Source organism: Culex pipiens, chromosome 1 (assembly GCF_016801865.2).
Source record: "Culex pipiens pallens isolate TS chromosome 1, TS_CPP_V2, whole genome shotgun sequence".
Lineage (NCBI taxonomy): Eukaryota > Metazoa > Arthropoda > Insecta > Diptera > Culicidae > Culex > Culex pipiens.
The window spans coordinates 14,326,204-14,352,827 of record NC_068937.1 but is presented as its reverse complement, the minus strand read 5'-3'; the positions used below and the strand labels follow the sequence as shown (position 1 = coordinate 14,352,827).

The following is a 26,624-nucleotide window of genomic DNA, read 5'->3' as shown; positions in this document are numbered from 1 at the left end:
TTGATTCCGCCAGTTTCAGTTCAGCGTTCTGTGATATCATAGCAACCTCTGTTTTCAAATTTTGACATATCAATTTCTCGTGATCAAGTTAAAACATTCCGTCAATTCCGTGAATCTTGCCGTTTCGCGATTTTTTGTTGGTCGCACCAGCTTTCCGGCGATAATTCGTAATCCTGTCTTCTTGGAGTATCGGGAATCGTGCCGTCGCCGGTACTGATTTGGTAAAACAGACCATATCAAATAGTTGCTCCGAAAGTTCGTTAGTTTAAGGTCTTGTACACTCTGGTCACCAAAAGCAGCGGTTTCAAAACCTTCCGGTGGTACCTACCGTTCGGCTTATGACTATGACAGGTGAGTAAAAACAAAGTTTTATCAAAAATGCCTCAAATTGAAAAATTCGTTCTGCTCTTAGGACCACATTCAAGAAGTCGCAGTCGGAAAAATTTAGCTGCTGCCACTGGCTCGACCAGACGCACCTTAAAAATAGTCAATCGGAAACGAACATTTCCTCGGCAAATTCTTCGATGGTGGCAAGTCGCCCGGCGAGCTAACGGGAGTCCGCTTCGACCGGTAGACATGGAGCTTTCGCCCGAGCGGCTAGGTCACTTTCGCTGCCGCTCGTTGCTGGAGGCTGCTTGCGCTTCGCGTACAGCCTTTACATGTTCCGCTCCAGCGTGGCGTCGCGCAGTGACTCCGTTGAGCCTTCTGCCACTGAGTTCGACGAGGAAGACGTTTTAAGAAAAACGAGAACGCGAGGCCAATCTGAAGCACAAGCCGGATGTTGCCAAGCAGCACATGTCGCTGCGACACACGAAGCCATCCAAAACTTGCTCCTCGAATGACTATGCCAACTGTCGCTGAGTTGCCAAGAGGTAGTGCATTCGGAAGACAATTTTATGTAAAAAAAATTCAAATAAATTGTTAAGCACGAATAAAAAGCTACACCAAATAGTGAGTTTGTTTATATTTCAGTTTTACAAGCACGCTAAGTAATCCTTCATTTTCACAATATTCAAATTCACGACCAGATTGAATTTTATTTTTACTGTGAACCCTGCACTGTTCGTACATAAGGTTCACATAAGTTTTTGATAGTGTTGCTTTGAAAATTTCTTTTTTCTTGAATGTTCTTCGAAGTATGGCTCTGAACATTGGAAAAGTCAAGTCATTGATCGAGATGTAGACCTTATGCTGGATGCTCCTCTACTCCTCCCACGGCTAGGAGTTATTCTCGTAATTTTAGGTCACGTTGAGGCTTCGGATGACCACCCGGGAGGCCGTGCTATCAATTCACACCTGCATGGCTCCTCGCAAGAAAAAAAAACCGTTAAGAAGGAGGTCCAGGTTTCATTAGGACCGCAGTTCCGCAAGGGCTGGGTCGTATTCGGACTGGCCTACATCTACGTCAGCTTCAACGACACCTTCGTCAACGTTGTGGCGACCCATGCGAAACCGGTCTCCGGCGGCATGAACGTCTAACCAATCCTTTACCCTATCTGCTGGGAATAACCGCGTTGCGCATTAATTTGCTTGCTTAGGGAGGAAATGGCACTCCATGCCATGGTTTTTTCGTCGAACAGAGGACGTGATGACATCCTGTCCGATTCGACCCGCCGAAAGGGAGGTCACCGTAGTCCATGTCTGTAGATAGAGAAAGAGTGCCTGTATTTTTGTGGCACTGTGCAAGTTTCGGATTCTTCACTCTGAAATGTTAAGAGAAGCGAGGATTGAGAAAGAAATTCCGAACTCAATAATTGGTGACACTTTGTTGTCAAAAAGAAAAACCATTTTAAAACAGGAAAGTGCCCTGAGTACTACGACCTTGTTTACCAAATTAGTACCTGTAACTTGACTGTGGTGGCGCTAGGAGCGCTAAAGGGGTGTCGCCAACTGGATGTATGGAAAAATCCCGAAGTGAGACATCTAGGTAATTAATAATCTAAGCTTTGAATAAACCTTGGATGTAAACAAACAGTCTATTCCACATTTCCTCAAGCTGACCTGGTGGAGCCAGAAGGAACAAGTTCCGGTAACAAGTGCTGGTTTGACGCAAACTCCTAGGAAAACAATCATCAAGTTGACCCAGATGTCAGTCGAGTATCGACCTTCGGTTGCTGCGATCTCCGTCTGACATTGAAGTAAAAAAGTAAACAGGGGCAAAAGTGACAGACGCAAAAATCTGCGATTTGCCATTGTCTTTTGCAAGCAGAACATAATCAAACTTTTCGCCATCCTTCAGCAAACTTCAAATCAATACAAATTATTGCCGGAGGTTTTTCCGGATCTCTCCCGGAAAAGATCCGGCAGCAATTTTGTATGGTTTGACGTTTGCGGAGGGTACCAAAAAAAAAGGTAAACGAATCATTTCGTGCATCGGCTAATTAGGTTTTACGCCGACTCGGTTTTTAGGTTAGAAATTTGACAGCTTGGCTGCACTGTTTACATTTTTTGCACGTGTGTCTCAGTAAAAATGTGTGTGCGTGTGCGCTGATGACGTCACGCTGTAAAACCTAATTGTGCTTTAGGTTTCACACCGTGACGGCATTTGACAACTGAACAACTATCCGGTTCCTGCTTTGTGTTCGAATTAGGTTTTACACCGTGACGTCATTTGACAGCTCGTGTGCACTGTTTACATGGTCTTCGTCGATTGTCGACGAATTTCCCCGAACAAAATCGACGACCACATCGAACTGTGCTAAGTCCATGTAAACAGTGCACTCCTTTCTAACCTCCAAATCGAGTCGGCGTAAAACCTAATTCTGTAGAGATTCGCCCGTTCCGTTAACGTTCATATTTTGTACAGAACTGTCACTTGCTCTCAAGATCCTTCTATCAAGGTAAGCCGAATATTGAGAAATATGAAATACAGAGAGATGCCCACCAAAATCTCCAAAGATCCATTGTTTTGTTGCAAGCAGTAACATAACCAAACTTTCAGCAAACGTCAAATCAGTACAAATTTCTGCTGGATCTTGTTCCGGGTCTCTTCCGGAAATGAAACGGCAGCAATTTTGTATGGTTTGACGTTTGCTGAGGGGGCCGAAAAGTTTGGTTATGTTATTTACTGCTGGCAAAAGACAATCAGCAAAAGAACCATTGCTTTTTTTGCAAGCACCTATCAATAATCAAACTTTCCGGTAACTTCAGCAATTGTCAAATCAGCACAAATTGCTGCTGGATCTGTTCTGGAAACGAACCGGCAACCGTTTGACATTTGCGGGGAGAGAAAAACAAATTAAAACAAACTCTTTGTCAACAGTTTACGCGGGCTGTCAAAATTCTAACCTCAAAAATAAGTAGTATTAGAACCGGAGCTGTTAGTTTACTCCGTTAGCGATGCCTGAAATTACAAACATAAGTTTTAGTTGCCGGAATTTCTCTAGAAGTAGAAACCATCATCACAAAATCAGTCAATAAGTTTATTACCAAATAAATTACCCCCAACCTACCTTCACTTGTCCTTCGGCAGCGGCAGATGCTCCCGGTCGCTTTCCCGGAGCACCCCGGGCGGCAGGAATCCCAACAGGGCCGTCACGTGCTCCTTCAACAGCTTAATGCGCTCCTCCTCGATAATCTCCTCGCGCCGCTTCTCCTCCTGCTCGAACATGCTCTGCATCTGCATCAGCTCCTTAACCTCGTCCGCTCGACGCTGGCGTCGCTCTTCGAGCAGTTCCTGGATCGCCCGCCGGTGCTCCATCAGCTTGAGCCGGCGCTTCTCGTTGCTCAACTGGTCGAGCCGGTCGCGCTCTGCCCACAGCTTCAGCTGTTCCTCCTTGAAGCGGCGATCTTCGTCTTCCTGCTGCTTCCGGCGGCACTCGATCTCCACCAGCTGGCGCTCGATGCCGAGCCGGGCCTCGATGCGTTTGCGCAGCTGCTGTTCCAGGTCACGCTGCAGCCGCTGCTCCTGCCGCTCGTCCAGCTCGGCCGCGTACAGATCCTGGAGCAGGTTCTCCCGCTTGCGGGCCTCGTCCTGAAAAGAATCATCATTTCGGTTAACGACAAGCGCAGTAGGCCTGGCTCAATCAACATTGTCTAGCTGTCCCAGGTAGAGAGAAAACGTCAAAACCCAAAAAAGAAACAAATCATGTCTCTCGACTCAACGCTCGATTCCGGCGAGGAAATTCGCTTCCTGAACAAGATCAGCGGCACGATCCGGCAGCTGGTGCGCCAAACCCACTTTACAACGCGCGAGCTCGAGGTGGTCCTGCTCATCTACTACAAGTTGCTCAAAGAGGACGACGACAACGGCGGTGCGCGGTTCTCCGCCCGGAAGGGCATCACCCGGCACCAGTTCACCACGGTGTTCGACACCGTGTTCGGCATGACGGACAACGCGATGCTGCGCCGGGTCATGACGGCGCTGGACAAGGGCGCTTCCTCGTACGTCACGATGGAAACGTGGGCCAAGACGATGTCGCTGTTTTTGCGCGGAAGCTTCGAGGAAAAGATGCGGTACTGCTTCGACGTGTACGACATTCAGGCGGAGGGGATGATCCGGCGGGACCACATGATGCTGCTGCTGCGGAGTGCCTTCATCAAGCACGTGGACGAAGAGGTGGAGGAAGCGGTCAAGGACATGGTGGACATTATGCTGCACAAAATGGACCTGGACCGGGACGGGGCGATTTCGTTCGAGGACTATCGGGAATCGGTGCGGCGATCGCCGGAATTGTTGGAGTGCTTTGGGCAGGCCCTGCCCGATCGGGGTCACATCTATGCCTTCTCGAGGACGTTCCTGGAGAGGGTGCGAAAATTCTAGTGTGGAGGGTTCAATAAAGAGCGTTGCGAACTAACTTTTTGGTCAAAATTTATGTAAAAAAATATTAATCGTTGAACGTTCACTGATAGCGCCTGTCATAATCGTCATTACGAAGAGACAGTCAATGAACGCTCACGAAGTTGAAACGAACGAATGCCGAGCTCGCGACTCAAGCAGCCGTGCGAATTCAAAGTTTGAATTTCAAACAAACAATGAGAGAGTTGGTGAGAGTCAAATGACTGCGTTTTCGACTTTGCCTTGCGCTCATTCTGAGGAAACTTATCGCTCTGCAGAAAAAAAAAGATTAATCTAGGAAATCCTTTGCGGAAGTCTCATCAATAAATGACAAATAATTGGTCAAAACTCGACATCTTTTCTGTCGAGAAAATTAGTTGTTCTGTTTACTGTTGCCGGGTCCGGTGGCACAGTGGTTAGCGTGGAAGCCTTTCGTCCCAGTATGGCCTGGGTTCAATCCCAGATGGACCCGGTGGCATTTTTCGAGACGAGATTTGCCTGATCGCGCCTTCTATCGGATGGGGAAGTAAAACGTCGGTCCATTAGCGTAAAAGAGGTTTTGGGTGACTCACCACACATAACCTTCGGACGCCTAGAAATGAGCAGAAACTTGCAACAGAGTCCACAAAAGACCTGGGGGTCGTTAAAGTGGATTGTTTTGCTTTTGCTGTTTACTGTCAAACTCAAAAGTATATTTAATTAACGAAATATTCAAATTTTTGATATATTGAGATTTTTAATAAATCTTATGATATTTTTTTTAAGCTTTTCAATTGAATTAGAACAAAGCGATTTAATTTGAATTTTCAATCTTTGCATTATTTAAAAAAAAAAACAAATCTCTCAAAAAAAAAAACTGCAACGTTTCGATAAAAAAAAAACAAAAATTTATGAAATTTTATTTTTTTTCGAAATATTTTTCAATTTTCTATTTTTTGGTTGTTTTCTTAAAAACACAAAACATTGAAAATTCTATCGTTATTTAAATTTTATGATAAAAAAAACGTCGGATTTTTGAGTTCTTTCAGAATGTTATTTTGTTATTATTATTTTTTTTTAAAACAGTCGGAAGTTTTTGTGTATTTAATATGTTGAGATAATTATTAAAAAATGGAATGGAATTTTTGGAATCTTCTAAGCCATTTTTTTTTATTTTCAGAATTTTTAAAGCTTGTAGAGTGTAAGTTGAACTGATTTTTTTATTTCAATCAAGATACTTAGAATATTTTTATGTTCTGTAATATTTTTTTTAAATAACAATTTTTCGACCAATTTTAATGTTTTAAATCATTTTTTTTTAACATTTACATTTAAAAAATTTCTTTTTTTATTACAGACTTTTAAGATTTTTGTAATTGTGAATAAGTTAATTCTCAATTGGGTACTAAAGCCCTAGATATCAATTTTTATGTACAACGGTGAAAACACGATCAAAACCCATTTCTGATAACTATAAAGCAAAAAAAATGGCTAAACAAATTTTTTTCGATGGATCAACTATGGTCCCCTTGGAACGAGCTGTCAAGTAGGAACTTTTCTGTCAAGAAGGACCGCGAGGTTAATTTTTCAAAATTGATTTGAAAATCCATTTTAAATTCTTTGTGGCCATCAAATAAGCTTTATCGCTGTAGAAAATAATATCAGCAATATAAGCTTCATTTTAGGACCCAATTCGCAAGGATTTTTTAAATCTAAAATTAAACAGCATAATCTATAAGTTTAAACTTTGGCATTCCGGAATAGTCTATTTTGTTTAACAAACTCATAGAAAATTGAAACAGTTTGCCCGTTGACGTACCATCCGAGCTACATTGCCAAGTAAAAAAGTATCTTAATTGTTTTGCTTTGTTTGAAATTTTCTAAAATTTAAGTTTTTTTTATTTTGATAAAAAAAAATCATAAGTTATGATTCATAACATTCCAAATTTTCAGCATTTCCTTAGCTTTTCTGATATGATATGATTTTGTTTTTTCAGGAATTTTAATTTTTTTAGGATGGTCAGAATTTTTGTGTATTTATTATGTAAATTTTTTTAATTTAAGAAAGGTGTATAAATCTGTTTTCCTTTTTTAATTTTCATAATTTTCTAAACCAATTTCTTTACATATGTTAAAAATTTCTGAAAGAGTGTTGACAATCTTCAGAATTTCTTTCAGATTTTTTCATTTCTTTTAAAAAGTTTTTTAAATTTGAGATTTATCTATTAAAACAATTTAAATCTAATTTAAACAGTAGGTATGAACTAAAAATTTAAAAACTGCTTTTTCGGAATATTCTATTTTTTATTATTATTATTTTTTTTTGATAATCAGTCGACATGCCATCCTAGCTAGAATGCCAAGTCGAATGAGGACAGACAACAAAGTTAAAATATTGTATAAATAACATACACTTATTTTTTATGAAATAAACTGAGATCCGGCAAAAAAAAGTATATTAAAAACACTAAAGTACTTCTGACAAGATTGTTAGATCTTCAATCTTTTGGGCTTTTTGGAAAGGTCTTTTGATTACCTATCCAATGATGGGTTGCATAATAGATCCGGACATTTTTTTCATCAAAATATTTGAGAACCGGTCTCAAAAAAGTGTATAAATAACACTTAAGTGCTCATAACTTTTGGGGTTGTGAGATCTTCGATTTTTTGAACGCGTTAGAATGGCGGGTTTTTCTTACAAAAACCACCCTTTTTACAAACTTCCGAAGTTAATTAGGGTCTTGTGGGACCCCAAGACGGATCGAATGACCAAAACGATCCAAATCGGGTCAGCCATTCCGGAGATAATCGTGTGCATATTTTTCGGTGCACGGACTTACAGACATACACACGCACAGATATTTGTTCAGAATTTGATTCTGGGTCGATTGGTATACGTGAAGGTGGGTCTAGGAGGTCAAATAAAGAAGTTCATTTCTCAAGTGATTTTATAGCCTTTCCTCAGTAAGGTGAGGAAGGCAAAAAGTCCCAAATATACTCACAAACTCCGCCTGCAGTTCCGCCACCATCTTCTCGTTCAACCGCTCCCGGGACTTGGCACTCTCCAGCTTCCGCCGGTGCTGCACCTCCTGCTCGGCATCCCTCGCCTCCAGGTACCGCCGGATGCGCTCGTTCTCCTCGGCCACGGCCAACCGCTGCCGCTCCTGCCAAATCTCCTTCGCCTCCCGGAAGTACTCCATCTCGCGGCGGGTCCGCTGCTGCAGCTCCAACTTCCGCCGAATCTCCTCAAAGCGCTCTTCCTGCAACTTGCGGCATATTTCGTCCAGGAAGGTCTTCTCCCGCAGGAACTCCTCGTACATGACCTGCTTCTGCTGCTGGAGGGCCTTCATCTGGGCGTGCAGCGTGTCGCGGAGTTCGAGCTTTTGCTTCCAGTCCTCCTCCTGGCATTGTTTGATAAATTCTAGATTTTTTAACCGTAGTTTCTCGAGTTCTTCCTGCTCGCGTTGGGCGACGAGTTGCTCCTCGAGCCGTCGCGCTTCGAGTTCCGCCTTTTGGGCGGCGATTCCTTTGGCGACGTACGCGGCCCGCAGTTTGGACTCGAGCTCGCGCAGTTCCTGGTTCGAGTCGCGCAGCTGTTGGCGCAGCTTTTCCTCGTTGATTCGGCGCCGGTTGGCCTCGTGCAGTTGCAGGGCAAGTTCGCGCTCTTCCTCGAGCTGCTTCTGGCGTTCCTCTTCGAGGGCTTCCTCCTGGCGCTTTTTGGCCTGCAGATCGCACTCGAGGACGACGGCCGTGTGTTGGCGCTTCTGCTGGCTCAGCTGGCCGTTTCGCTGGATTTGGCTTAGGTCCCGCTGGAAGCAGTCCTGCTTGCGGGCGCTCTGCACTTCGCGACAAAGCGCCGTTTGCCGCAGCTGGCGTCGCTTCTCCGGGGCGGGGAACTACAGAGTGACGGGATTTAGGAAAGTGATTTCTACAGAAATTTTGTTTTACTTACCATTTGGTTAAGATTTTAGTTTTGCCTAAAAAACTGCTGATCAAACATCCACCCCCAAACTAAAACCGTTGACTTGGAAACATATGGTGCACCAACATAAGGAGTGCATCCACCTTGCGCGCGCTCGTTTGTTTTGGTTGCAGCAGCATAAAGTGAGCACTTGTATCTCTAAAAGTACGCAGCCACAGGAGGTACCGAAACTCAAAAAGAATATTCATAAAACTGGATTTCCGTGTAGGGATCATCCATAAACCACGTGGACACCTTAGGGGGGAAGTCTCAGCAAAAGAAACGTCAAATTATTTTGTTGAAAATTGGGTACTAAAGCCCTATGTGAATTTTTATGTACAACGGTAAAAAACACGATCAAAAACCATTTCTGATCACTTTTTTTTTCATTTTAATACAATAAAATGACTGGACAACATTTTTTCGATGGATCAACTATGGTCCCCTTGGAACGAGCTGTCAAGTAGGAACTTTTCTGTCAAGAAGGACCGCGAGGTAAATTTTTCAAATTTAATTTAAAAATCCGTTTTAAACTCTTTGTGGTCGAACAAACTCAGAAAAATAAGCTTTATCGCTGTAAACAATAATATCAGCAATCTAAGCTTTATTTTAGGACCCAATTGGGTACTAAAGCCCTATGCCAATTTTTATGTACAACGGTAAAAAACACGATTAAAAACCATTTCTGATCACTTTTTTTTCATTTTAATGCAAAAATTTTTTTTGACAAGACAACATTTTTTCGATGGATCAACTATGGTCCCCTTGGAACGAGCTGTCAAGTAGGAGCTTTTCTGTCAAGAAGGACCGCGAGGTTAATTTTTCAAAATTGATTTAAAAATCCATTTTAAGCTCTTTATGGTCGTACAAAGGGTCATTGTACTCAGAAAAATAAGCTTTATCGCTATGAACAATAATATCAGCAATCTAAGCTTCATTTTAGGACCCAATTCAGTATTATTTTCTTGTGGCAGTTTGGCAGATCATTTGCTGAAGATCAGCAATCATTGCCGGTATTTTAGTTATCAAAATTTGATTTTGGTTGTCACCAAAAATACATTAATTCATTAATTTTTTTTTTCTCTCGGCAGCATAAAAAACGGAATCGACGTAACACCTTACAAAGTGGCCCTCTTAAACCTTGCCGGTTTCGTCAACGGATCCACAGGCGTGTATCGTTCTTTTTGCGACAATGACTCCGCCTCACGGGTCTCCTAAGTGTGAAGGTATGGCACGGGGAGAGTCCGCGTACGCCTCGGGATTCGAACCGGCGACCTCTGGATTGTAAATCCAGAGCGCGGTCCGATTGATCCACACAGGCAGACATCGGCAGCATCCAAACAATAAGTCAGAAGTGACATTTCAGCTTGACAGATATGCAGTTACTGATTTTTCCGAGGATTTTTCAGTAATGTTTTTTGTTTATTACCGAATTTCAGCAAATGTGATGATTACTGAATCGCATTCATCAGTTATTTATTTTACTGAAATGGCAACCCAAAACTTGCTGTGTATGTTTGGGGACAACAGAGCTTTATGACGTTTCGCGTACACACATTAGTTATTCGAATTATAAGATTATTTTTTTTTGAATTTCTAAATTTTTTCAAATATTTTAAGCACCGTCATCAGGAGTGTCATTGAGTCTGGGGGTGAGATTGGGTCATACAAAAATGCTAAAATTTGTATGACCCAATCTCAACCTAGAGACTCTATGTCGCCCCTGATGATGGAACTATAAAACTTTACAGATTTTGAAGGATAATAATTTGTATAATACAAAGTTTAAATTTTAGAAATTTGATCTAGGAGTTTTAAAAATATCATTCTGAAGTTCATGAATTTAAAAAATCAAATCATTCTTAAAAACAAAAATCAAAAATTCTACAGTTCTAAAATTCAAAAAATCCAAACATTGACACAAAGTCAAAAAATAATTTTCAAATTCTTAAAATTTTGAATTCTAAAATTCTACAGTTCTAGAATTTTAAATTTTAAAAAATTCTATGATTCTAAAATTTGGAAATTCTATTTTTTTAATCCTAGAAATTCTAAAAATAATTTTTTTGAAATTAAAATTCTAATTTTAGTACAATATAAAATATTAATATTTTTTAGCTTATAGTTCTTAAAGTCAAAGTTTTTTTTTATTTTCTAAAAATTTTACAATTTTCAAATTTAAGATTTTTTTTTGTTTTTTTTAATTATTTTTGAATTTATAAAATTTTGATTTTTTTTAAAGAGTTTTTAGTTTTTTTCGAATTTTTAATTTTTTTAAATTGGATGTAAGCTTAGGTGTAATAAGAGGTTTGCAATTGCCGTTCAAGAGCCAAACGACATGCGACACCTAGTGTTGAGTAGCAGAACAGAGCGAAGAATGTGGATTGCAATTTCCGCCCTTTGAGGTTATGTATGCGAATTCTGTTTTGTTAAATTCCAGCGTTCAAAACAACTTTTGAGCAAAAATTCGAACTGATACTTTGTTAACTTTTGATGCTCTATCATTTTTAACAATATTATTTTTTCAAAATTATTTTTTTTTTGTTTTTTTTTATTGCGTTAATTTATAGAGGGCAAAAAGTTTACACTCGTACTACTTGAATTTTTTCTCAAAAGTTGTTCTAAGAGCTGTAAATTCAATTTTTAGTTTGCATTCCTATGTAACCGAACAGAGAAAATTTGAATCGTCATTCTTCGATGCTTTGCGCCATCTGTCGGAATTTTTGATCTTTTAATCGCGAATTGCCTCAACAATCAAGCCTTCGGACACCTAGTTTCGAGTAGGAATCTCGCAATCGAGAACGCCAAGGCAATGCTGTAGAGTGAATAATTTGATTTTGTTTAAAATTATTAGAATTTTTAGGAATTTTGAAAGTTTTAAAATTTTTACATTGAAAAAAATTAAGTTTTTTTTAGAAAAAAAATATATATTTGAGAATTTGATTTTTTTCAAATTTTCATAAGTTTTTTTTTTAATTTCTTGAATTATTTTTTTTATTTCACGATAAATAAAAAAATAATAAATTTAGAATTTTGAAATATAAAACTTTTTTAAACAATATCTAGAATTTAATCTCAGAGTTTTTGAATTTTAGAGAGAATGAAATTTAGAATTATTTTTTTAATAATTTAAAAGTTATGGGAATTCAAGAATTGTAAAATGCTAGAATTCTGGAGTTTTTTTTTAAAGGTCCAATAAACCAAATTTCCAGTTTTTGCTTTTTGGGTGTTTTTGAAACCGCCTTGAGCCAGGGGCATTAAAAAACACCCAAAAAGCAAAAACTGAAAATCTGGTTTATTGGACCTTTTCAAAAAAACTCCAGATTTCAACATATTTCAGTATTCAAAACTAAAGGAATTTTTGTATTTGTGATTTTTTCAAGTTCGGAATATAAATATTTTAGAATTTCAGATCTTTTTGAACATTTTGAGAACTTCAAGACTTTGAGAATTTTAAGCCGGGAATGTGGTGTAGGGGTAAGCGTGATTGCCTCTCACCCATTCGGCCTGGGTTCGATCCCTAACGGTCCCGGTGGCAAATTTTGAGACGAGATTTGTCTGATCACGCCTTCCGTCGGACAGGAAAGTAAATGTTGGCCCCGGTATAACCTTAAAAAAAGGATAGGTCGTTAGATCAATCCAGGTGCAGGAGTCGTCTCCCTGGGTCCTGCCTCGGTGGAGTCGCTGGCAGGCAGTTGGACTAACAATCCAATGGTCGTCAGTTTGAATCCCGGGGTGGATGGGAAACTAAGGTGTAAAAAGAGGTTTGCAATTGCCTCAACAATCAAGCTTTCGGACACTTAGTTTCGAGTAGGAATCTCGCAATCGAGAACGCCAAGGCAATGCTGTAGAGCGAATAATTTGACTTGATTTGAATTTTTAAAATTTGAGAATATTAACAATTTGCACAATACCAAGAAATTCAATAAGTTTATAATTTTAAAAATCATGCATTCAAAAGTTCTGGAATTCTAAAATAAAGTTCAAATCCAGCTGCAAATCCGCTGTAAAAACGCTTTTGATGCAGATGTGAAAACACTTAAGCTTTTATCCGCAGCTGGAAATGCGCTGTTAGTGCTATACAGTGACTAAATTTAGTGCTGAATGGTTACTTGGGGGGTGATATCGCTAAGCTGAAGATGGAATGAAACATTGTCCTGATGGTTTAAAGATTATTTTATTTACTCTCAATGCCCTGATTACCCAACTATGCATCTCCTTGTGCACGATGTTTGTTGATGTGGTTTGTGAGACACTTTTTAAGGTTGAACACACGCGGGCAGTATGGGCACTTTTGCGGAACTTTGTACGGATGCGTTGCAGTGTGTTTCTTCAAATTCGTCGAAGTGCTGTAAAAGGTTTCACACACAAAGCATTTAAACGTGCCATTGGACGAGCTGTGTTTTTGGACATGAGTTCTTAGCTGCGTTGTTGTGGTCGCGATGAATGGACACATGTAGCAATTGAGTGGACTTGATCCGTGAGTTCCGCGGTGCAAATTCAAACTTTTAGTGGTATAGAACCCCTTTCCGCATTTTCCGCACTCATATTTCTTTCTCTCATCACGAAAATGCCTTTTGTGCGCGTTCAGATCATTCTTGTTCGGTAAGTTTCGGTAGCAGATGTCGCACGCAAAGGGCCGTAGTTTGTCCAATTTTGAGTGTTGCGGGTAATGAAACTTTAAACTGTGCGCGATCAATTCCTCCTTTGACAAACAGTATTGCGAGCAGCCACAGCAGATTTTTGCTTCTCTAGTAACATCGCCGTCCGATTGACACTGCTTTTCAACGGCCTCATCAGACTCAGCGACCTCCATCGCCTCATCGATCTCCTCTTTAATACTAACAGCATGTTCGGCGCCATCCAACGGTTGCGACAGCTCCTCAACCTCCCGCTTGATAGCCACAACTCCTGCGACGGTCTCCTGTAACCGAGATTCCTCGTATTCCTCTTTGAAGACCAACTCTTTCTCCTCCTTCATAACCTCCACCACGGGTTCCGGCTCCAGCTGCTGGTACATCTCGCGCAGCCTCCAGTCCGACTCCTGGCACACGCGCCGTATCTTGAACGCCGACTCGATCTCACGCAGGCAGCGAACGCAGCAGTACTGGGGCAGCCCGTCGCCGTTCTCGACCTGGACGGCTCCGACGGCGGAGATGGCATCCGCCAGCCGGTACGCCTTCCGGTCGGCGTCGTACCGCGCGAACGGAACCATCTGCTTGCCCTGGCTCATGCAGACGCGGCACACGGCCAGCTCGGAGGCGGACTTGGCGGGTCGGCTCATACCTGGAATGGGTTGGGTGAAGGTAATTGCGTTTCTCGTACGACTTGACAATGGTTTACCTCGAGCAGGCCCTTAAGCTATAGGAAACGACTATCTGTGTTGCAGACAACGTTTGTTATTGTAACGGACGTGTCTTCAAACGAAGACTTCGACGTTTTTTAATGTAGCTGTTGATTTTTTTTATTTCCGGCAGCTTTAACCTGTGCGGTCAATCGCTGCTCACCATTTACGTTTGATTGGATTGTATTTTTTTTGAATTCTAGAAAATAATTTTCAAAAAGTGTTTGCTAAAACTTGGCTAAAACAGTCTGAATTTGGATTGTTTACAATTTTGACGTTTCTGGCCAAAAGCGTTCTCTTATTTGCACGGAAAAAAGTTTAATCCCATTTCAAGTTGCATTTTCCGAGTGGCTGCGTACTTTTATTTCATTTTTAATACACGTAAATTTAAATCTCAAGGTGTCTTTCATTTTTGGGGCAATTTTTAAATTTTGTATTTTCTCTCATAATCCGCGCACCACCAAACCGATGTGCGCATCTTTTCTGTTGCGCGAACCGGCGACCTATGGATTGTGAGTCCAGTGCGCGGTCCGATTGATCCACACAGGCAAACCCATAATCCAGAGGTTGCTATTGGTACTAGCAGTTTGGTACTACGATACATAAAGACAACTTCTTTTTTTACTCCATTTCGACCAAAAAACTAAATCTCTGGAGTTTAATTTGAAAAGGTTTTAATAAACCAAATTTCCAGTTTTTGCTTTTTGGGTGTTTTTGAAACCGCCTCGAGTCAGGTGTATAAGGCTTTCTAGGCCCAGTGAAAAAAATATAATTTAACCCAAAAATGACGAACTTCTCGTCACAGTGTCCTGATGCAAACAATGGTCGAGCTCGAGCTGTCACAGCCATGCGAAGTATGTTGGCTGACATATCGGGCGGTCAGTCAAAAAAACCAGCTAGAAGTCGCCTGACAAAAAACTTTTGCTAGAAAGAGATAGGAAACCTGATGCAAACAATTGTCCAGCTGTAATGTAAACATACTTTGAATGTATTGGTAAATTTCTGGCTAGAAAGCCTTATTAAAAAACACCCAAAAATCAAAAACTGAAAATTTGATTTATTGGACCTTAACAAAAACTCCAGATCTATCCTTTTGATTTCTAAATTCTGCGAGATTCGGCGGGAATTTTCAATATTATTATATCGAATACAAAATTATTAAAACGTTCATAATTATCAGTCGCATTTAAAAAGGAAAATTCCAATTCTGTGATTTTTTTCATCAAAACATATTGCAAACAAACACCGCGCGCAGAAACGTCAAATGCCACTTTCCGTTTCTGTTACTTTTCACCGCTGCGTACCGCTTAAGAAAAATCTTTTCGTGACCCTTTCCTTGACCGTTTCTTGGGCGTTTTTTATTGTACGTTTCTTTAAAAAGTACACGCCGCGCGGTATTTCTGACTGTGCCGTAGACATTGTTGCCAGCGATTTTCTGCACTTTTGGTGCAATAACAAACATACCTGGCAACAATGCCAGGCGATTCGAAGAAGAAGATCAACGAAAACAAAATGCACAAGTCCGGCGCGTCGTTTCGAGGCTGGTATGCCGCGTGTCTTTTTCGGGAATACGCGCATATATGAAGTTTTGCGTTCCTTCCGATCTGCGTTTCAGGCTTAATGCCGCTACACTCAAAAAATTGTTCACCACAGTGTTGCATGAAAATATAGGTGATTTTTTCCATCTGTATAAAGCTTTCTAGGCTCAGTGGAAACAATATAATTTAACCCAAAAATGACGAACTTCTCGTCATAGTGTGCTAATGCAAACAATGATCGAGCTCGAGCTGTCACAGCCCTGCGAAATATGTTGGCTGACATATCGGGCGGTCAGTCAAAAAAACTAGCTAAAAGTCACCTGACAAAAAACTTTTGCTAGAAAGAGATAGGAAACCTGATGCAAACAAACCTCCAGCTGTAATGTAAACATACTTTGCATGTGTTGGTAAATTTCTGACTAGAAAGCCTTATGTTCATGTCAAATCTACGTGAAACTCAGGTGACTAAGCTCCATCAATTTCCAAGCGAACCAATACAACCATATGCCCCATCACAAGAATTTCACGTCAAAGTTGCAACAAATTCACGCAGGTTCTACCTTCTGGGAATGTTACCATCTCATGATTTTCTAGTGGACTTGAAAGTACGGGGCGCTGGGGGGATGGTTTTTTTGCTTTTTTTGTTGTCTGGGATTTCTGAAGAATTTAAAAAAGGGCTTGTTATTTTCACATTTTATTTTCATAATTTGACTATTTTCACTGATACTAACACACATTACACATTGTTAATTAAGTCACAACACACTTTTACACTCTTGGCACAATATACATAATATTTTCATTTGCTTTCGGGACTGTGGTGTAGGGGTAAGCGTGGTTGCCTCTCACCCAGTCGTCCTGGGTTTGATCCCAGAAGGTCCCGGTGGCAAATTTTGAGACGAGATTTGTCTGATCACGCCTTCCGTCGGACAGGGAAGTAAATGTTGGTCTCGGTCTAACCTAGTGGTTAGGTTGTTAGCTCAGTCCAGGTGCAGGAGTCGTCTCCCTGGGTCCTGCCTCGGTGGAGTCGCTGGTAGGCAGTTGGACTAACAATCCAAAGGTCGTCAGTTCGAATCCCGGGGTGGATGGAAGCTTAGGTGTAAAAAGAGGTTTGCAATTGCCTCAACAATCAAGCCTTCGGACACCTAGTTTCGAGTAGGAATCTCGCAATCGAGAACGCCAAGGCAATGCTGTAGAGTGAATAATTTGATTTTTTTTTCATTTGCTTTAAATTGTCCAATATCAGCAAGTTTTTTTCACACACGCGACTGGTCTGCGTTTCCGGCTCTCCACTTGCGGCTTGTGGGACAGATTGGCTGCTTTTCCTTCTTTTTTTCGCGGCCAGCGCCTTCTTCGCAGCCTGTTTTGCTCCCTTGACGATGTTAAACCTTGCGCACCTCCTTGCAAACCTTGCGCAAATTTCTGGTTCCATGGCCTAGACAATAAGAACATAATACATTAATTCAAAAATTGGCTAAAATGATGAGAAAAATACTTACAGTTGCTCGCATAAATCTAACTCCAGAAATGGAGAAAGAATACAGATTTTTCCGGTGTCGATAATCCACCGAGACAGACGAAAAACTGAAACCATAGACTAATAGTCTATGCTGAAACCATGTTCAGCTGTTGAGAATCACCAGCAGACTAATTGTCCTCAGACTTGCAGGCTGGCTCAAAATTTTCAGACAGGAAAATCATGCAGCCTTCGATCTCTGGTCGTCGTCGTCACTTTTCACCACAATGTTGCATGAAATGGTAAGTGGATATTTTCCATATTACTTTGCTTGCGAATGTGGCATGAATTTCATGCAAACCAAAATCAGCTGACATGCAAGCCACGCCTCCAATTTTCAGGCAAGAATTTCACGTAAAATTTAGTTGTGTTAGTGTAGGCTGCGTTGGAAGCAAGTAGGATTGACGTGAATGCATTGTGATAGTTGCATGACTCATGTGAAATGATGTTTGGGACCAAAAATTGGCTGCTACCGGAAATTTCATGCAACTATGTGGTGAAAGGTTTTTTGAGTGTATTACACTATATCACAAACAAACTAGACAAGACACGCACCTTATTGGCGTTTGGCAGTTTGCCTGCTCCGCCATATTGTTTGCGAAAAAGTTAGTTAACAAACAGTTTGCGTTTTTTTTTCATTAAATATTTTAGAGCCATGTTTTTTTAGTAAAATAATAATAATTTAATATAATCGAACGAGTATAGAAATAAATATTATGGTTTGTGTCTTGTCTAGTTAGTTTGTTATAGAGTAATAGCGACCACAAACAAACTCGCACATTTTCGTGTTTGACAGTTTGCCAAACTCGCAAACAAGGCAAAATGTATGCAGGCTGTCATTTGTACAAACAAATCCAGGCAAACTGTCAAAAAGTGCGAGTTTGTTTGCCGTAGTGTAATAGCTCATTTAGAATAGAGCTTTATGACGTTTCGCGTACGCACACTAGCGCACCATTTGATTTTGCTGGCCGGACAAAATTTAACCTCACTTTTTTTCGTGTACGTACACGCAATACATACGCACGTAGATACACTCAAAGTCACAAGTATCCCTCAAAAGGGTACTTTCAATCCTTTAAAAGGATACTTTCTATCCTTTTTTAAAGATCACCCGGCGTCACCCTTTTGAAAGGGTATGTCAAATTCAGTACATTTTCGATACCCTTTAAAAGGGTGACGACGGGTGAACTTGATAAAAGGATACTTTTTACTTTGAGTAGCTCTTGTCTGATTTGAATTTAACGTGTACCTTTTAAACCAAAACACAAAAAATGTACGCAGCCATACGAAGTACCGTCGAGTAAAACGAACCTCAAAATGATTAGAACTTGGTTTTCGTGTATGTTTACGGCCGATTTCGCTTAGGAAACGTCAGAAAAGTAAACATTCATGTTGCAAAATAAATATTTTTTTCTTCAAGTTACAAAATTATTGATTTTGGCTCAATTACCTACCTCGATTTCAAGTCCAGTATGTTAAATGTAAGTAGCTTGAAGATAATCTGTGCAATTATTAGTCAAACCAATCTGAAAAGGAGCAGCGAATGACCGCAAAGGGGCAGCGAAAGCTCAGAGACAATAACAGCTGATGAAGTTTTGTCAAAACTATCGTTAAACTTTATAAACGAGATTTCTGTCCCAATTCCAGATGAACTTAACAGACGGTTATAAATACCGCAGTTTTTAAACTTAATAAATATTAAACTAAAAGACTCTTAAAAAATCAAAGTTGAAAAGGTTGTTCATAGGACCTTCAAAAAATGTGATCAAGACCATAACATTAATTTAAACATTTAAAACAAAACCAATTCCAGATGAAGCTGATCCGCAAACCACCGCCCGACATGGCGGTGTGTCGCGTGTGCACCGGCCGCGGCCGCCAGCTGGTTCCGTTCGCCCGGTTTGACGCGGAACGCAAGGCGTACCGGCTGGCGGACGCGATCTACGCCGTGTGCGGCGTCCGAGTCGCGAGCGGCGACGGGCTGCCGCAGCATTGTTGCGTTCGCTGCCTGCGCGACATCGAAACGGGCTACAAGGTTCAGCAGCGCTGCCGCGAGTCCAACACGAAGCTGCTCGCGATCCACCGGCTGAAGGTGACGCTGGCGGCTCTGAAGGGCGGCGGTTTGCCTGAAAGTGAGGAAGCGCGATGGGAGGATCCGGCGGAGGTGAAGTCGATGGATCCGTTGGTGGACGTAGGAGAGATTAAAACGGAGACGGAAGGGGATTTTGAAGAGTTGCACTTCAAAGAGGAAATAGAGGAGGCTCGCTTGCAAGAGCCCCTTGAGGAAGTATCCATCAAGCAGGAGCCGACAGATGACGTGGAGGAGGTCGCTGAATGTCACGATAAAGAGGAAGAATCCAAAGAAGATAACGAGGAAGAGGAATTCTATGAGGTTATGGAAATCGTCGAGAGCACAGACGATGAAGAGGGCGATGTTGCGACAGGTCCAATTGGCGGATTTAAATGTTGTAGCTGCAAACAGTCATTTCTGTCGATACGCGAGCTGGAAGAACATGTAAGGATTGTTGATAATGTTTACTCGCCACAGGAAGTGGACATAAAAGTGCAGTGTAAAGTTTACACCGCATCGGTACTGGCTGCTCTGAAAATGAACGGGCATATCAAGTACAATAACTATGAATACAGACCGAGGGAAAACATCAATCGTCGCCGATCAGACGATGATGTGAAGGAAAAATCGAGAATCTGCTGTGGTTGCTCGAAATACTGTGAATCACCAGTCGAACTGATCGCCCACAGCCAAGAAATGCACTATCCTCAACGGTTAGATCCGGACGAACAACGGCCGCTTGCGTGCGACATCTGCTACCAAAACTTTGCCACCAGAAACGACCTATTCGAGCACAAAAAGCAATTTCGCAAAGAGGGAAAGAAATACCCTTGCACAGAGTGCGGAGATGGCTTTTTCACTTTTAAAAGTTTGCAAATGCACAGGAAATACCACCGCCCAGATGTGACCAACTGCCACATGTGCCCATTTGTCTCAAACTGTCCCCTAAAGCTAAGAAGCCACATCCAAAGACACTGTACGCTCAACGATACCTTTAAATGCCTGGTGTGTGCAAAATGCTTCAGTACGTCGTCGATTTTGGCAAAGCATAGTGCAAAACATCCAATCAAAACGAAGTTTAAGTGTCCGCACTGCCCGCGTATGTTCAACTACGATAAGTGCCTGAAAAGACACATCGAGCGACACGTTCGGGAGGGAAGCGTTGTTGAACAGACGGTTGCGGATGAGGAGGAGATGAGCGAATAAATTAATATTCTCCATCTATATTGCTTTTGAATTTCAAAAAATCCGATATTCCTTCACACCAAACTGCCTCTTTGCTTTGCCTTTCTTTACAACAGTAGTGAATCCGTCATTTCCATTTTCCCCACGAGTTTTTACCTTTTATTTTACAAGAACTTAAAATGCTTTGAATTTACTGCTGCAAAACTGCTTCTTTTGTTACCGCAATGATTGTTTGTTGTGATATATTTTGACGTTTACAGTTTTATTTGGCTGCGTACTGTTGCTAAAGCGGTATATACGCACTTCGGAAGAAACCGGTCAAGAAAAAAAAAATCAAATGGGCACCCAGTCACGACGTTCCAGCAGGATTCTAGCAGAGTTCTCACAGAGCTGGATATTCTTACAACTTTCTATCAAAAATGTTCCACCAGCTCTGCTAGAATATTTCGAGACTGGGCAGCTGCGGCAGCGCAAGCAAGTCAGAGAGAGGGTGAAGAAAAGCCCCAAGAAATCGCTCCCTCTCCTTTGTTCTGCTGTTCGTAAAGCTGTTTCTTGACCCCTTTCCTTCCGATCTGCATACAAGCCTTAACCGAAGATTGCTGGCTAAATTTGCTCAGGCGCGGATTTTGCGCGGATGGAAATTTTGAAAAATAAAGTAATTAACTTTTAAGTTATAAAGAAAAATATGATCAGGTATTACGATATTGCCTATTTCAAGATAAAATCGCGTTTCTTCTTTCTTCTTCGCTTTAACTGACAGGAGGTTAAATCCGCCGAACTACCGCGGTTTTAAAATCCTTGTAAATCAGCAAGTTGGGCTGAAATTCAACGATTATTTTGCTGTCAGCTTAATTTATTTTGAATATTTTCCCAAAAGTCAGCTGAAACACAAGGCAACCTTTGACAACACCCAAAAAATTGTTATCAACGCGCGTAAACTCTAATTATTGACGCCCGCGATAATATTTTTTTGGTGCAAAAGCAACTTCCAGTTACTGAAACAAAATTGAATTTTCTTCCGAAAATGTTTGTCATAAGAATCGTTGAAATAATCTTCATAATTTTTGAACAGAAACTGGCTTTCTGCCTTTGATTCAAGATATTAAAAAATAGAGTTCCAACATTCAAAATTCAAAGTTTCAGAAATTCAAAACATTTTTGATTTTTTTAGTTGTAACCTCGGTTGTAACTATAATCCAAAAATTGGAAAATTCAGATTTTTTTGAATAAAAAAACTGAATTTCTATATTAAAAACAAACAAGCTCCAAAAATTTAAAAACTAATTCTCAAAATTTAAAAAATATAAATAGAAAATAAAAACAATCAATAGAACAAAAACTCAGTTCTTATATTCTTGAATTATTAAATTCTTAAATTCTTAAATTCTAAAAAAATAAATTAAATTCTTTAACTCTTAAATTCTTAAATCCTTAAATTCTAAAATTCTAAAATTCTAAAATTCTTAAATTCTTAAATTCTAAAATTCTTAATCTCTTGAACTCTTAAATTCTTAAATTCTTAAATTCATAAATTCTTAAATTCTTAAATTCTTAAATTCTTAAATTCATAAATTCTTCAATTCTTCAATTCTTCAATTTTTCAATTCTTAAATCCTTAAATCCTTAAATTCTAAAATTCTTAAACTCTTAAACTCTTAAATTCTTAAATCCTTAAATTCTAAAATTCTTAAACTCTTAAACTCTTAAATTCTTAAATTCTTAAATTCTTAAATTCTCAAATTCTTAAATTCTTAAATTCTTAAATTCTTAAATTCTTAAATTCTTAAATTCTTAATCTCTTAAACTCTTAAATTCTTAAATTCATAAATTCTTAAATTCTTCAATTCTTCAATTCTTCAATTCTTAAATTCTTAAATTCTTAGATTCTTAAATTCTTAAATTCTTCAATTCTTGAATTCTTAAATTCTTAAATTCTTAAATTATTAGATTCATAAATTCTTAAATAAATTCTTAAATAAATTCTTAAATTCTAAAATCCTAAAATTCTAAAAAAATAAATTAAATTCTTAAATTCTTAAATTCTAAAATTCTAAAGTTCTTAAACTCTTAAATTCTTAAATCCTTGAATTCTAAAATTCTAAAGTTCTTAAACTCTTAAATTCTTAAATCCTTGAATTCTAAAATTCTAAAATTCTAAAATTCTTAAACTCTTAAATTCTTAAATTCTTAAATCCTTAAATTCTAAAATTCTAAAGTTCTTAAACTCTTAAATTCTTAAATCCTTGAATTCTAAAATTCTAAAATTCTTAAACTCTTAAATTCTTAAATTCTTAAATTCTTAAATTCTTAAATTCTTAAATTCTTAAATTCTTAAATTCTTAAATTCTTAAATTCTTGAATTCTTAAATTCTTAAATTCTTAAATTCTTAGATTCTTAAATTCTTAAATTCTTCAATTCTTGAATTCTTGAATTCTTAAATTCTTAAATTCTAAATTTCTTAGATTCATAAATTCTTAAATAAATTCTTAAATTCTTGAATTCTAAAATCCTAAAATTCTAAAAAAATAAATTAAATTCTTAAATTCTTAAATTCAAAAATTCTGAAATTCTAAAATTCTAAATTTTTAAAATTCAAAAATTCAGAAATTCAAAAAATTCAAAAATTCAAAAGTTTCAAAATTCAAGAATTTTAAAATTCAAAAATTCTTAAATTCAAAAATTCTAACATTCTTAAATTCTTAAATTCTAACATTCTATCATTCTAAAATTCTAAAAATCTAAAATTCTAAAATTCTAAAATTCTAAAATTCTTAAACTCTTAAACTCTTGAATTCTTAAATTCTTAAATTCTTAAATTCTTAAATTCTTAAATTCTTAAATTCTTAAATTCTTAAATTCTTAAATTCTTAAATTCTTAAATTCTTAAATTCTTAAATTCTTAAATTCTTAAATTCTTAAATTCTTAAATTCTTAAATTCTTAAATTCTTAAATTCTTAAATTCTTAAATTCTTAAATTCTTAAATTCTTAAATTCTTAAATTCTTAAATTCTTAAATTCTTAAATTCTTAAATTCTTAAATTCTTAAATTCCTAAATTCTTAAATTCTTAAATTCTTAAATTCTTAAATTCTTAAATTCTTAAATTCTTAAATTCTTAAATTCTTAAATTCTTAAATTCTTAAATTCTTAAATTCTTAAATTCTTAAATTCTTAAATTCTTAAATTCTTAAATTCTTAAATTCTTAAATTCTTAAATTCTTAGATTCTTAAATTCTAAAATTCTAAAAAAATAAATTAAATTCTTAAATTCTAAAATTCAAAAATTCAAAAATTCTGAAATTCTAAAATTCTAAAATTCTAAAATTCTAAAATTCTAAAATTCTAAAATTCTAAAATTCTAAAATTCTAAAATTCAAAAATTCAAAAATTCTAAAATTCTAAAATTCTGAAATTCTAAAATTCTAACTTTCTAACATTCTAAAATTCAAAAATTTTAAGATTCAAAAATTCTTAAATTCTTTAAGTCTTGAATACAAATTCAGATATTCATAAAAATCAAAGATATTTTCTCCTAATTAAAAAAAAATAAAATAGAAAATAAAAACAATCAATAACAACCAACAAAAACTTATAAATTCTTAAAATTAAAAATTCCAAAATTCTCAAACAAAGGACCTTTAAAAAAACTGCAGAATTCTTGAATGCTACAATTGTTGTCACCATCATAGATTACAGAATATGAGATAACTTTGGAGCCTTTTTTTAATATCTTAGGTTAGAGAAATTTTGAAAAGAAAATAATACAAATTTTGTGTATCGATTTTTCTGAATGATACTTTAGCGATGATCATCGAGTTATTGTTATTGGCTATTCCCTCTGGCTTACTTCATCCTAGCAAAAATAAATTGTGTCCATATAATTTTCGGCGTTTCAACATTCTGCGTTGTGGGATTTGTCCTAATGAGACTATTCTGGATTTAAAATTCTATTTATTGAATACAACATAATTTTAACGTTTGTGATTTTTGCGTTCCTTCCGACGGAGCCTTTAAACTTAAAACGAGTTTGTTTTTTTGCTCTCAAATACTTTCTTTGTTATAATTCATAAAAAATAAAAATGGTTAAGAAAACGTTGTAGGGATCAAGCACCTTAAATATAATTTGCATTGACATACCAAAAAAATTCAAACCAGAAAATATATTTTTTTAAACAATTCAACATTTGTATCACTAAAAAGCGTAAAATCAATCAAACAAACAATTTATTCAAACACGAAATCCTCAAACTCCCAACTTACAGCCTCTACCTCGCTTCCTGGCGCGCATCTCCACCTCCAGCTCCGGATTGGCCTGCAGTTCGGTCGCGTGTTTGTTCTCCATGTGGCGCCGCCGGTCGTACCCCTTCGCAAAGCTGTGATCGCAGAAAAAGCACAACATCGGCTTCTCCTTCCGGTGGTAGAATCGCACGTGCTGGTTCAGGTTCGACGGATCGACAAACTTTGCGCTGCACAGCTTGCACTGGTGATCGCGCTGATTGCGGTGAGCCTTCATGTGTCGCGTCAGCTGCGTTGTCTTGGTGAAGGTGGCGGGACACTGTGGACAGGTGTGGGGACGTTCGCCGGTGTGGTCCAATCCGTGGTGACGGAGGCCTTGGGGTGACTGGTAGCTTTCGCCGCACAGGAGGCATTTGTAGCGCTTGTCGGGCGTCATGTGCGCTGCGAGATGCTCTACGAGAGCCTTGTTGGAAGATTCCACCACTGGACACAGATGGCACCGGGTTCTAACGTGAGTTTTCAAGTGTAATTTATATCCGTGGGAGTATCGGAAATATTTCCCGCATTCATTACATTGGTGCTTTTGTCCTGCTTTGGTTAATCTCGTCTTGTGGACGAGTAAGCCTCGTTCGTGCTTGTAACTGGCGTAGCAAACGTCACATTCGACTGTGCGATTTGCATCCGGGGGAGGTCGTTTTGGTAGATGAACCGCTTCGCTGTGTGCCGCCAGCTCCTCCTTGGAGTTGAACCTCTGCTCACAGCCACAACAGATGCATGCTCCTCCTACGTTCAGTGCATGGTTAATCCGGAAATGGTTTATCACCCGTATCCGGCTGACGTACGTTTCGCCGCACGTTTTGCAACGAAAATCAAAGCATACTCTTTGTCGATGCCCGACAAGCATACGGGGATGACTGACGACTTTGTAGCAAATATCACACTGCACTCTGTATTCCAGTTGTTCGCTCGTGTGTTTTCTGCTTATATGCACCGTATCTCTATGCGCAAGCAGCTCATCCTTTGATGCAAAATCATGTTTGCAACCACAACAGCGGAATCCCTCCACCGGGACCTTCTCATAGCAGACATCTTCACCAGTGACATCGTCAGCAGTTTCTTCAAATTCCATCGAGTTGCTATCTTCGTCAAAGAATCCATCCCCGCGATCATCAATATCAACCTGCCGAGCTACCGTGGCCGTGAGGTTACGGGTTTCGCCTTGTAAGCGGAAGGTGATGGGTTCGATTCCTGTCTGGCTCGGCAAAGTCAGATCCCTTCAAAGAGTTATTCTACTCACTGGGAATACTGACCGGTAGGGGATGGGTTTCGACTAGCGGCGTGCTGGATTTCCAATCCAGAGGTCGTGAGTTCGATTCTCGTACCGGGATGATGAAGTTAAAAAAAAAAAAAACCTCTTCCTTAACCAGCTGCAGCAGAGGAAACTTTTCCTCAGCGTCCTCGCATGGTGTCTCAACCACCTCGAAAAGGGTTTCATACTCTTCCTTTTCCTGCTTCACCTCCGCCACCGGAAACATCTCCCGCAGCTTCCGGTCCGACTGCTGGCACAGCCGCCTGAGCGCGTACGCCGACGTGACCTGCTGCACGCAGCGAACGCAGCACTGCTGCGGCAACCCATCACCCGTGTCGACGCGAACGTCTCCGACGGCGGCGATCGCCTCCGGCAGCGAACAGGGCAGCGAGTGGTCGTCGCCGACGAACGGAACGGCCGGCTGGGGGCACGGTTCGCAGCAAACGCGGCAAAGGGCGGGCGGGTTCATCTGGAATTTTGCCAAATTTGCTTTGCCTTTCTTTACAACAGTAGTGAATCCGTCATTCCCATTTTCCCCACGAGTTTTTACCTGTTATTTTGCAAGAGTTTGAACATACTGCTGCAAAACAGTTTCTTTAATTTTCCGCAATGTTTGTTTTTGTCTATTTTGACATTTCCAATTTATGTTTGTTTATTATTTCAATGACAATGCTGTCATAATTTGGCTGCGTCAGTTGTTAAGTGGG

The 26,624-nt window shown here is 39.2% G+C and overlaps 4 protein-coding genes, 1 long non-coding RNA gene and 1 pseudogene across 5 annotated transcripts; 3 read left to right on the top strand and 3 right to left on the bottom strand.

Annotated features, from left to right (window-relative positions):
- Positions 1–344: 344 nt before the first annotated feature.
- LOC120425319 (40S ribosomal protein S14-like) lies at positions 345–1,794 on the top strand (annotated as a pseudogene).
- Positions 1,795–3,401: 1,607 nt separating this feature from the next.
- On the bottom strand, positions 3,402–14,295 carry LOC120425310 (meiosis-specific nuclear structural protein 1-like). Its single transcript, XM_039589778.2, has 4 exons — positions 14,061–14,295; positions 13,537–14,003; positions 7,759–8,652; positions 3,402–3,973 (listed from the first exon to the last, which is right to left on the bottom strand). The coding sequence occupies exons 2-4, from the start codon at positions 13,999–14,001 to the stop codon at positions 3,455–3,457; spliced, it is 1,878 nt and encodes a 625-aa protein (XP_039445712.1). The 5' UTR covers positions 14,002–14,003; positions 14,061–14,295; the 3' UTR covers positions 3,402–3,454.
- LOC120425309 (calaxin-like) lies at positions 4,013–4,796 on the top strand. The gene has a single exon (XM_039589777.2). The coding sequence runs from the start codon at positions 4,088–4,090 to the stop codon at positions 4,760–4,762; it is 675 nt and encodes a 224-aa protein (XP_039445711.1). The 5' UTR covers positions 4,013–4,087; the 3' UTR covers positions 4,763–4,796.
- A 2,571-nt stretch (positions 14,296–16,866) lies between the features above and the next one.
- LOC120425312 (uncharacterized) lies at positions 16,867–17,221 on the bottom strand. Its single transcript, XR_005606504.2, has 2 exons — positions 17,099–17,221; positions 16,867–17,034 (listed from the first exon to the last, which is right to left on the bottom strand). It is a non-coding gene; the product is annotated as an uncharacterized LOC120425312 (long non-coding RNA).
- Positions 17,222–18,439: 1,218 nt separating this feature from the next.
- On the top strand, positions 18,440–20,515 carry LOC120425308 (zinc finger protein 226-like). The gene is made up of 2 exons (XM_039589776.2): positions 18,440–18,596; positions 18,929–20,515. Exons 1-2 carry the CDS (start codon positions 18,588–18,590, stop codon positions 20,390–20,392), a joined length of 1,473 nt encoding a protein of 490 aa, XP_039445710.1. The 5' UTR covers positions 18,440–18,587; the 3' UTR covers positions 20,393–20,515.
- Positions 20,516–24,579: 4,064 nt separating this feature from the next.
- Positions 24,580–26,457, bottom strand: LOC120425325 (zinc finger protein OZF-like). The gene is made up of 2 exons (XM_039589805.2): positions 26,021–26,457; positions 24,580–25,788 (listed from the first exon to the last, which is right to left on the bottom strand). The coding sequence occupies exons 1-2, from the start codon at positions 26,384–26,386 to the stop codon at positions 24,616–24,618; spliced, it is 1,539 nt and encodes a 512-aa protein (XP_039445739.1). The 5' UTR covers positions 26,387–26,457; the 3' UTR covers positions 24,580–24,615.
- Between the last annotated feature and the right edge of the window lie 167 nt (positions 26,458–26,624).

Excerpts from the sequence above, each read along its gene's own strand:
- LOC120425325 (XM_039589805.2), bottom strand. The coding sequence starts at position 26,386 with ATGAACCCGCCCGCCCTTTGCCGCGTTTGCTGCGAACCGTGCCCCCAG. Across the intron at positions 25,789-26,020 it reads TGCAGCTGGTTAAGGAAGAG|GTTGATATTGATGATCGCGG; the intron begins GTTTTTTTTTTT and ends GTAGCTCGGCAG.
- LOC120425310 (XM_039589778.2), bottom strand. The coding sequence starts at position 14,001 with ATGAGCCGACCCGCCAAGTCCGCCTCCGAGCTGGCCGTGTGCCGCGTC. Across the intron at positions 8,653-13,536 it reads TTAAAGAGGAGATCGATGAG|TTCCCCGCCCCGGAGAAGCG; the intron begins GCGATGGAGGTC and ends GTCACTCTGTAG. Across the intron at positions 3,974-7,758 it reads CGGAACTGCAGGCGGAGTTT|GACGAGGCCCGCAAGCGGGA; the intron begins GTGAGTATATTT and ends GATTCTTTTCAG.
- LOC120425309 (XM_039589777.2), top strand. The coding sequence starts at position 4,088 with ATGTCTCTCGACTCAACGCTCGATTCCGGCGAGGAAATTCGCTTCCTG.